Source organism: Protomyctophum bolini (genome assembly GCF_963924005.1).
Source record: "Protomyctophum bolini genome assembly, chromosome: 4".
NCBI lineage: Eukaryota > Metazoa > Chordata > Actinopteri > Myctophiformes > Myctophidae > Protomyctophum > Protomyctophum bolini.
In genome coordinates, this window is record NC_137865.1 from 25,606,222 (window position 1) to 25,617,916 (window position 11,695).

General features: G+C 38.8%; 1 protein-coding gene across 1 annotated transcript; it reads left to right on the top strand.

Annotated features, from left to right (window-relative positions):
* The first annotated feature begins 647 nt into the window (after positions 1 to 647).
* On the top strand, positions 648 to 5,914 carry tmem263 (transmembrane protein 263). The gene is made up of 3 exons (XM_080762636.1): positions 648 to 961; positions 3,253 to 3,327; positions 4,616 to 5,914. Exons 2-3 carry the CDS (start codon positions 3,261 to 3,263, stop codon positions 4,915 to 4,917), a joined length of 369 nt encoding a protein of 122 aa, XP_080618762.1. The 5' UTR covers positions 648 to 961; positions 3,253 to 3,260; the 3' UTR covers positions 4,918 to 5,914.
* The last annotated feature ends 5,781 nt before the right edge of the window (positions 5,915 to 11,695 follow it).

The following is an 11,695-nucleotide window of genomic DNA, read 5'->3' on the forward strand; positions in this document are numbered from 1 at the left end:
AGTTCATATTTTTCACTTTTTACTATTTTCTTTTCTTACTTATTATGCGTAATGCATGAATATAGACCGACATCAAGCAGATCACTTTGTATTGTAGGCTATCTGTATTGTAAACGTAGCAAATATCCTGAAATCATTAGCCTATAGTGTTAAACATAATATAGACGTTATTACATATTGATAAACATAAATATATGATTGATAACATGCGGGCAACTGTAGGCTATTTAACAATGTTGTGATGATCCTCTATCAATCCCAATATTCTCCTGTTGCAGGGACATTTACCACATTTATATTATATATTGCTGTCCTGTAGCCTGCCCTAGCTAGTGGTCCTACTGGCCTTACATTCATCATAATGATTATAAGTCAAATGGGTCCAGCTGATTTTTTTTGTTTGGAATGTGGGTGGAGGCAGTCAGGCACACAGACAGACAGAAGTTCTCACAAAAACAGATTAAAATGTGTCACACAGACATTGGTGACCCGGTGAATGAAGTGACTGTAAAAGTCAAAACGATGTCGCGTGTGTACCGTTTAGCCGTTCAGGCTGGCAAAAAAATAAAATGCAATTAGCCTACCTCTGGTCCATAGCTTTAATACAGTCGCAGCAGGAGCAGAGCTACAATTAGCCTATAGATAAATAGAGTGTGGGTGATTAAATGTTTATACTGCTTGATATTCTTGTGAGCCTTTTGAAACTTCTTGGCCCATGATGAATAATTCCCCACAATGTCATCATAATAATAATGCTCAAGCTCAACCAACCACCACCACACCTTTTAGTGGTGAATTTGCTGAAATTGGGAACCGGCGACATCTGTGGTAACACTATTAAATACGTCACCAATTCCAGTGTGACTGTTTGTATAGGCTACTACTTGTAGTAGGTTTAGGTTAACTCAGCTGCAGCCTGCAGTCAGTCCTGCTAGCTACTACGGTGTGGTAACTAACCAAGGTAAGTGACTTAGATAACATAACATACATTCTGTTTGTAGTTGGTGATGGAACAAGCGGGGGCCTTCGTCGTAGAACAAACTAAAACGAATGTCAAAGTAGCTCACTGTAACTTTCATGTAGTTAATATAAACGTCCAAAGTTAACACAGGCTATGTAGCTCTAGCGGAGTTTATGTTAATGTTCCATTATATGACAGAAATCCACGCTAGCCAGACATGTCATGTCATGTCTGGGTAAAGTTCCCACATCCTGTATGTAACTGTTAAAAATATATGTTTTTTAAATAACAGCCTGACTTTTTCGTTCTAAACACAATGGAAGCTAAATGCTAACATACGTGTACTGTACTGCCACGTCAGGCCCCCCGTGGGCTGAGTAATCAACTTCACAGTTCACACATAAAAGAGAAAAAAACTGTTTGATTTTGTTCAGGTTTAAAAGGGAAATGGTGAGGAGGTAAGGTGATGTTCTACTTCTAAGCTATTGTACAGGTTAATTAGGGGGAGGAAATACTTGATATCAATTAACAACAATAGACATTGCCCTTGTTTGGAGTGCAGACTCGTAAGGTTAAACTCTCAAGTCTAATGATCATGTCTAAAACATTAAGCACCACCAAGTTCTGACTGAGTAAACCATGACCAATAAAATAATTACTAGTCTTATCTTTCTTTCTTTTTTTTAAATATCATATTCTAGTTCTGCGCTCTGAACTTGTAGATTGCCTATTTTTACTCGTTGCCATATAAAGACAGTACATATATGGCTTACTGGTAAGTGGTTAATGGTAGAGACTTGGCTATAGCCTAGAGTGTCAGTGGTTCTGTGTGCACATGCTTTCTGTAAGGTCCATGTGGGTACTGTGCAACTATTAAAGGTGGTTTTGTCATGGCTATGACTGTTTACGGTAATACAAAATAAAGGGGACCATTATACTTCAAAAGACATAATAGCTTCACTGGGAGAAAAAATATAATTTCAGATCCGGTCACAAATCTAAGTGAACTGGTCTGCCTTGTTTTGTGTAGTTTGTCTAGTCAGGATGAGCACACCCAAAGTACACGGTAAAATCCATGTGTTAATAAAAAATAAAAAATCACCCTGTGTGGTCCATTGATTCCATTTCAGGGGTTGACACTAAGGTCTCAGGTCATGCCCACGTGTCAGGCCCACTTGCCCGAATAGTAAATAGTTAATTATAAAATTATAGGTAAAATTTGAATTAGATTGTTCAATTTAACACATTTTTTAACTTTCTGGCCAGGTGTGTGATAAATGTCATACCTTATATATTTTTGCCAAATACCTACATAGCTATGACTATCAGTATGGCTTCACACAGTATGGCTGTTGTGTGCACCTGTGAGCACCTGTAAGTGTAAGCAAACTCCACCTGCCCGAAAGTTTGGTGGGCAACCTTGGTGTCATCGCTTGCATTTGTACATTCTCTGAAGATGTGTCAGATGTAGATTATTTAATACATTCGGAATCTAGACTGCCTAATTGTAGACATTATCCTAACTAAACTAAAATCAGTCTTTGCTTAGTGCACTGCACCTCATGTAGAATTCCTTGTTTGTTGTCTCCACTGTGTGTGTGAGGTGTGTGCCACACGCGTGCGCGTGCGTGCGTGCCACACGCACACGGTGTGTGCGCTAATCTCCGGCACCATTAACCCGGCTGACTTTTGAAAAACACATTTTTATATTACTCCTCCAGATTCTGTCCAAAAACCCCACAAATCGTTACACACACTATCTCTATAGTCAGGTGTTCAAGACAGATTTGTCCCATATTTCATATTCCTTCCTAATTGTAATTGGCTAACATAGGCTTGCAAAGTTTGCAGGATTTGCCCGTTTTGAACAAAAAGCATCGAATCATGAATGCAGTGTGCAATTCACGTGAAATCTTTCACGGACTAGGCTGAGGAATATATCCCACCCTTTTCACATTGGCCAACAGGTGGATTCTTGCAAAACATATTTTTGGAACAAGATGCCTCAAATCATCCAATTGCCATCCAAGGCATAAGAATAAACGGTACCCTTTTCACGTTGGCCTATTATAGCGCTACCAGGAGGCCACAACCTGACCTGCCCTGGTGGAGACCTGTGCCACGAGGGCCGAGGGCACTTTTTCTACTTTGTTTAGTTTTTTAACAGGAAATGATTTTCCACAGTATTACAAAAAGGTTTTCATTTTTAGATGGCCTGAATTTTTAGGTGTTATAATATTAACAGTTTTCATTGGCACCTGCCGGTACTTTATTTTTGTTTTCTTTGCTAGGCAGAGACATGAGTCAAACTGAGCAGGTACAGGAGGAGGCGGCAGCATTCCTCAAAGATGAGCCATCAGAAGCAGGTAAGTTCAATACATATTTTTGTTTTCTCTTTCTCATTAAAGGTAGTAGTGATTTTCCTTTACTTAAAATAAGTGTTAAAATCTCCAAATTATGATAGTAGTCATTGCATGTTTGTTGCAGTAGCAGGAGTCTCCATGTCTCCCCAGCTTTTTATTAAACAGAAAATGCATTTTCAGAAACCGAAACTGGGATACCAATTTTTGCCAATCAGGATAGAGAACACAGTCAGGATACATATTAAACAAGTGGAATTGTAAGTGATGACACAAAGAAATGGAACACTATACGTTACTAAAATTTAGCTCATAAATAGCTACTCTCTCCTGATTGGCTGCAATTTGGATGATTAACCTATTTAACAAAACTATTTTTGTTTTAACCAAAAAACATCACTTAACTACCAACCCATTTTGGGCGGGAACCCCTTTTGGTGTTAGCATTATGTTATGCTTATAGCTATTTTAGAAAAATCTAATAAATCTAAAGACAATTGTAGAATCGTTCCCAGGTCAAAATGGGTTAAGTATTATTAAAGCTGCAATCTGGAACATATTTTAAGGCATATATAATATATATAAATCTGTATAGTGTGTTTAGCACATTCTGCAGTGGTTGGATCTGGTTACTCTACTCTTCCACTGAGAAATGTAGACCCTGATGGCAGTTGGACACCTACAACTAGCTCAATATACGTTAACGTATAACGTTAACGTTTTTGTTGTTTTCAGGGAATATAAGACATTATTTGTATATCCTTATTTATCAGTGAAATGTTGCATCATTGTGCTTTATACACATGTACTTGTGAGTGCCAGATGCGACTTCAACATTTTACTCATTGCATATAAAGCCCTAAATGGGCTTTATATGCAATAAAATGCTGTCCCCACCTAAATCTGAACGCATCCTCAGATCATCGGATAAGGCCCTTCTTGAGGTCCCTATGACCAACCTAGTCACCAGAGGTGATCGGGCCTTTGCCGCCCAGGCACCTAGATTATGGAATGCTCTACCGGTGCATGTAAGGTTAACACCATCTGTGCCTGTGTTTAAGTCACTTTTAAAAACTCCTTTACACAGAATGTTTTTTTACCCTTTCTATAGGTGATTGTACATATTCAACTGCTGCTATTTGTCTTCTTTTCCTTTTGTGTTTCTCGTTTTCAAACTGCTCTTGATTGTGACTTGCTATATGTTGGGGTTTTTTAACCTTGTACTGTACAGCACTTTGGAACCTTGTTTTGAAAGGTGCTATATAAATAAAGTTCAATATCATTATCATTATAGACACCAACAAGGACCATCCACAGCCACAACCTAGCATGTTTGGGAGGTTGACCGGGGGGCTGTACAGTGCTACCAAAGGAGCGGTGGGAGCAACAGTGGGAGGCGTTGCCTGGATAGGAGGAAAGAGCCTGGACTTAACCAAGTCAGCTGTAACAACCGTGGCCAGTGTGCCTGGGATGGGTGTTAGTCTAGTCAAAGGCGGAGTATGTGCTGTTGCTGGAGGAGTGACCGCAGTAGGGTCTGCTGTGGCCAGCAGAGTTCCTTATGTCGGTGGAGGCAAAAAGAAAGACAAGTCTGACTGAGAGGAGTTTGCATTACCGGACCCTGTGGCATTGGTTGTTTTACCATACAACAAAAGGAGGTGTGACCAAACAAGGGGCAATAGAGGACTCGGGGAATTGTGTTTATCTTTTTCTTTTCTTTTTTCTTGAGCTTTACTTTGGTCTACAAGTGTTGTATGACCATACACACATTCGTAGGTGTTCACTCCAGCACCACTTTGATGCAAGAACTAACAAAATGTTTCATGTTCAGCTGTTTCAGCCCACAAACTTTGCCTCACTCCAGTGCCTGCTTGTGGGTTGTTGCTTTTCTTGGATAAAAGCAACTTTGGTAAGGTTTCAGTTTGATAACCAAAAGGAATGTTCCACTGTGGAAATGGCCTGTACATGACATATGTCATCTTTTGGTAGCAGAGATAAAACTATGCAAGAACATAAATGATACAGTATAATGATTTATTCAGGTCAAATAATCTTAAGTTCCACTTGCGAGACAATCACTGATCAGTGCTGATCTATACAGCAAATAAAGACAGGTGTTTCAGGTGTTTTCTTGGGGCCTGTCTGTACTCTGTACCAGAGATTTCAAAATGTATCCCATGTTCAAGAGTGTCATTCCTCAAACATTCAGTCACAGACCTGTGGTTGTAGAGGGCTCAAGACGGGTACAAGGCTGAAACCGCAGTGCCATGTGAGCTGAATATGTACATGACCTCCTTCAGGGGACTAGAGCCTAAAGCATGGAAGTTGTTTTTTGTATGTATTTTTAATGTGATTGAACGTGTGAAGCTCCATGGAGCACATCAGCTGTTGCTTACAGTGCATTGCCATTGGATGCAAATGGCTCATTTCATTATTGTGAATCGTTCAGATTATGATGGTGTGCACTTGTATTATGCAAACATGGGGATGTGAAACTTTTGGAACCTTGCCAAAGTTACAAATGAGTTGGATAGAATAAAGAATTTATATGGAACAAATATATTCTAAACTGTTCTTAATAAAACTGTGAAATCTTCTTTTGTGTTCCACAATTTAGGATGCACTTTTTTGTCAGGTGAATAACGGGCCTGTTTTTAATAGCGACCTAGTCATGATTGACTGCCCCCTACCTAATGTAGTCTGAATTGCCTCAGTAAGTTGACCAGAGTATTCTATAAGTTGACTAACTGACTGAAGCAGTCCACAACTTTTATATGTAATAGTTATACATGTATTAGAAACTCTGCCTCCAGTGTTACAATCTACCATTCAAATCTTTCTATCAAGCCATTAAAATGCTTTTGCAAATTGCAAATTTATAGAGACATTTTTATTTAGACAATTTTGGTAAGCTGAAAATACGAAATACATAATTCCATTGATGGAACAAAGGGATTAGTTCACTAGGAGTGTGTGAGTGGTTTGACATGAAAATATTTATTGACAAACCAACTTTGGGGTTGCAAAGAGCTTTACCCAGGACTTTCACATTAATTTGTCACCATGTCAAACTTCAGTTATGCAAGGAGGGAGAAAGACAATTATTTCATAACTTGAGGAATGGATCCCATTGAGACCCAGCTGACCATGCAGCTGTTTAAGCATTCTGGGCGGGAACCTCTTTTGGTGTTGGCATTATGTTATGCTTTAGCTATTGAAAAATAGATCTACAAGCTCATAGAGCGCCACCGAGTGGCACGCTACGAGCTTGTAGGTCTGCTATTTTTGAAAAATCGAAGAACCACTGACAGAAACATAGCTTTTTCAGAAAACTGTCAGGATGTAGAAGACATGTTTAGAATCTGATCTCAGGTCAGAATGGGTTAAGCATTCTCTAGATGTACAATGGTCCATGGGACATACAGTATGCCATAATAATGCATATGTCTTTGCCTGCAGTTGAGAACATTTTTATTTGATTCATTCAATTAATTTTATGCACAATAGACTACCTTATATTATGTGAAAATACCTATGTTTGGAATGTCCTTATTGACAAAAATCATACCAGCTTATTTGCTAGAATTGTAAACTAATGTTTCAGGAGCAGTGTTGCCAGATTTGGTGAGAGAAATAAGCAAAGCCTATGCAAACGAGCCCAAAAGAAGTGACTAACACTAACACATGATGATCACTTTAAAACCTATACTGTATACATTCGCTATTTGAAAATAGCAGATCTACAAGCTCACAGCTGTTTTCAGATGGGGATACACGGGCGATTACATTTTGTCCTGAATAAATCATCTACATTTGATTAGTAGGAACTATTGCTAATATTTGTAAAAATACCATATATATTTTACACTTGTAAAATACCATATAGCCTATATGCTATGTATGTGATTCCAAAATGGCACATTTTCTTTCTGAATGACAAATTATATTAACAATTTATTGGATAAGACGATTAAATCAAATGGACCCCATATGAGTACTGACCCACTTTACCATAGTGTTTTATTTCATCTTACAATGCAGGAGCATGGGCACCATTTTCCATTCAACCTGTAAACTTTCTTTTTGGTCTTGTCTGAATATTTAAAACGTGTGCTATTACATGCAGTATCTTAATCATGCACCACTAATAACTGAGCTTGGTGGAGATTGAATGTAAATCAGTTCTTTGTACTACCAGGAGTAGTAAAGATCACCGGACCCACAGTATGCACAGCCATTGATTCTGGATTCTGCAGGGCAGCACGAGCATTTCTCCCTGTAGATAAATATGTAAACATAGTCACACATGGTTGGTACGTACTCTTGTACTCAGTTCTACAAAATGATTAATTTAGCCCACTCACTTGTTCTGTAGCACTGCGGTCTACAGTTGCCATCAGTTGCCGTTGGGACACACACTGTAGTGCTGCAGTGAATATACACCTGGAATGCAAATAGAGTGTGAGCACAGTAATATGCAGTATCAGTGAAGAAGGCAAGAAGCTATAATTAAATATCACTAGCTCCTCTGGAATTGTGAATTATTTACCTGTTCCTTCAGGGGCGCCATAGTACTCTGGTCCACAAAGGCGAACATTTGGAAAATGAAGCGCTTGTGGTAACTTGGGTACACCGAAACACCAGCAGAACGATCATCAACATGAACAAGGGTGGTCGTGTAACGGTCATCCCTGTATGGACACCTGAAGAGGAAGAACTTTCCATCAGGTACTGACAAACTATTTTCGTGAATCTCAAAAAATGTCACCAGAGGAGGAAAATCATTACAAGTTTGTATTATATGGGAACCAACCAATGCAGCTGTAGTAGATGTAGTGATGGAAGGGAAAGTTATTTTCTATCACTACAATTTTTTTATTGGCCTAACATATTGTCTATATACATGTATACATTCATGAATCCACTTGCTGACCGGCTGTCGGTATTGAGCTATTTGTTTTATAGGGGTTTATATGTGACCACACCATTAACATCCTATATAAGGCAAAAATGTCCAAATTTGCTTCAAGTATACTAGGGGGTTTTCATGATTCTGAATCCATTCCAAGCATTAGTTTTGCAAAAACACTCCTTGGGCTAAAAACGGCCATAGCCGTCCTCACAAATGTGATGAGGTCAGCACATTTGGGTTGCCAAGTGGTTATTGGCCGTTTTTAGCCCAAGTGGTGTTTTTTGTGCAAAACTAATGCTTGGAATGGATTCAGAATCATGAAACCCCCCTAGATTGACATGTCACATGCTACATACAGCATAATTAAAATGTGAAAATCTTGTCTTTATATAGGATGTTCATGGAGTGTTCACATAATATCCCCCTATTAAAATAAATTGCTCAATACCGACAGCCAGTCAGCAAGTGGATTCATGAATGTATTGTATATAGACAAGACAATATGTTAGGCCAATAAAAAAAACTATACCAAATTTCCCACTTTAAACAAAAGAAGCCTGTGAGGGTCCATATTTATACTAAATTGTTCAAATTGTGTCATGTCATGACAATATTGATATATTAATTCATAATTGATGAGTAATTTACAGTTTCATGTTATAAGCTTGACAAATAATTGTAATTATTAGTACGTAGGCCTACTGTGATATACCTGAGTATAATCTAATTCAGTATTTCACCTTATACTATTAATTGTATTCTGAAATGAATGTTGCGTGAATTAAAACGTAATTCAGCATTTTCATTGCGATGTATTAATTATACTGTGAGTAGAAATGCAAGCCTTATTTAACCAGGATTACTAACTTCATCTAGATTAAGAACAAGATTTTTCCAAAGGTAGAATGCTGTGTGATAGTTACCCATTGATTAGTAGGTCCCACTGTGGTAGGCTGTGAGGATTGGGATGGATGGTTGTCCAACAGTGACCAAGAGTGAGGTGGATATGATCAGTCCTGTCTACAATGCTAACATCCACATAGATGGCATCTCTCAGCACCTTTGTCACTGGATAGTCTGCCAGTGTGTAGTATGAGCTATAGGCCACATCCTCTGTGACAGGACAAATACCAGTTCATAGTGTACCCATTTATGAAATGAGGTCTACACAAACAACGATGATCAGACTAATATATTCTTACCCTCAATGCAGCCCTTTGTGATGCATTGTCCATTGCCCAATCTGAGCACAACTTCAAGGTCTCCAGTACCTGTAGCTGCAGGAGGATCATGAGCTCGAAGTGCTTCAAAAACTAGGGTTTGAACAGAGTTGCCAATATACCTACACTGGAAGAGCAGTCTGGAAAACAAGAAGTATGATATTATGTGCCTTTATGTTATATCATTAACCACTTTAGGACACTTACAAGCTCACAACGCACTGCGATGCACTGTGAGCTTGTAGATCTGCCGTTTTTGGCAAACGTTCCCCCCATAATAAGGATGCTGGGGTTCAAGTGGTTAATTTGATAGCAATAAAATTCTAAAGTGGATTGCCTACTCATAGGTAGTGTCTCTTGTGATGGCTCCACGGGGTCCAACTCCAACCTCATATGAGGATGCCATCCTGTTCTCATAGATTATAATACCAGACTCCTCCTGCAAAAGGCACATGGATAATCTGGTAACAATCTTCATGAAGTCAAGTCTAAAAAAGTATTAAAAAGTCAACAAATAACATAAATAAAACAAACAACAAACTACATGTCTTACTACCTTAACAAGAGTGCCACAGCTTGTCACAGGGAACTGGTAAATGGCAAAGGCAGAATTGGAGTCAATATGTGCACATCTGGGACCTTCTCCCAACATTGTAATGGAATCCAGGTCAATGTTGGGCAGAGTGGCATCTCTAGACACCACCACAATAAACTGGCCATCCTTGGTGCATTGGACAGTCACTAGAGCAAAAGAAGAACAATCAAGGGTTAAAACACAATATAAAACGTTTGCAAAATGTTATTATTAATATACCTAATCTAGCAAAGCTGAAATCAGTCTGATACAGTGGATTTTTATATTAAAGTGTGTGTGTTTTAAATCAGGTGATATTTCAGCCTCTGCCTACAGATTTTAACAAGTGTGGAACTTGTTTTTTTAAATCCGTTTACGCCAATATTTCTCAAATTTAGCCGTGGCCAATTCCCCCATTTATCTAGTAAATTGTTTAGCTGCATTTAGAAAGTATAGAAAGTATGATCAGCCTGTTGATGATGATGATGATTTCCTGTCTTTAAAGGGTACGGTAAAGTACCTGTCTTGCTTTAATTTTTTGCTGTATCATAATTTTTATCCGTTTGCTGTTCAACCTGTGGGGTGGAGGGGTTGGGGTGGGGGAAACCCCTATTTTAACAAAAAATGAAATAAAAACTTGATCACAAAAAAAAAACTCCTGTGTATATTTGTACGTCTCTAAATGTTCTGATGAAGTGAAAATGGTGTGAATAATAATTTCAATCAATCAAACAAATCAATGATGCAACCTTTTGCACTAGGACACAGGATTGACATAAATTTGGTCCCTTAAATTTCAGAAAGACATTTTGTTTACCTTCTTCTGTTTAATACTTGACAATAAAGTCTCAAACATTTGCCAAGCACTCACCTGCCTTTCCATAGTAGCATTGACGTTCAAAACAACAGCCTATGTCAGCACATTCTTGTAAAGTGATGTCACGATATCCACAGGGGACCCTCTGTGCGACTTCTACAACACAGCTTTGGACAGGTGTGGTCGGTATTAAGTCGGGATGTCGTGGTTTCTGTGACCCTGGTACTACTTTTACATCAGGCCACTTGTCAACAAACTTTGGAGGTTGAATGGCGATTGGAGGTTGAATGGCAGGCTTTGGCTTGTAGATGCTCTGGCCAGTTTGAGGTATCTGGCCAGTTAGAGCCTGAGTAGTCTGAGGTTGCTGCCACCATGAATCTTGAGCTTCGATTAAGGTCGCAAGCAAGCAGCCTAGCAGGGCGAGTGCCAACAAACAGGTGGCACATGAATGTTTCACCATGACCTCACAGCAAGTTGACCAGAGTATCCCACAAGTTGAGTGAGGCAGTTCACTTTTATAGGTTGTTAAACATTATGTATAAAAAAGCTCCACCTCCAGGATTACATTTGGCCATTAAAATCTCTCCATCATTGTAATAGCCAGTACATTTATTCAGGGGAGTGGCCTCTAATGTTTTATAAATGTTTGTTTTAGACAATTTGGCAAGCCTTTTTGAAACATGCAGAACAGTTCCATGGGTGGAACAAGGGCAAGGCAAATCCTCATCCTATCAGATAGATTAGTTCACTGGAGGTGGGTGATGGTTTGACATGAAAACATCTATTGACAAATCCAATTTGGGGGTCACAAAGAGCTTTACCCAGGATATTGTGACCTTAAAGCTATTTGACAA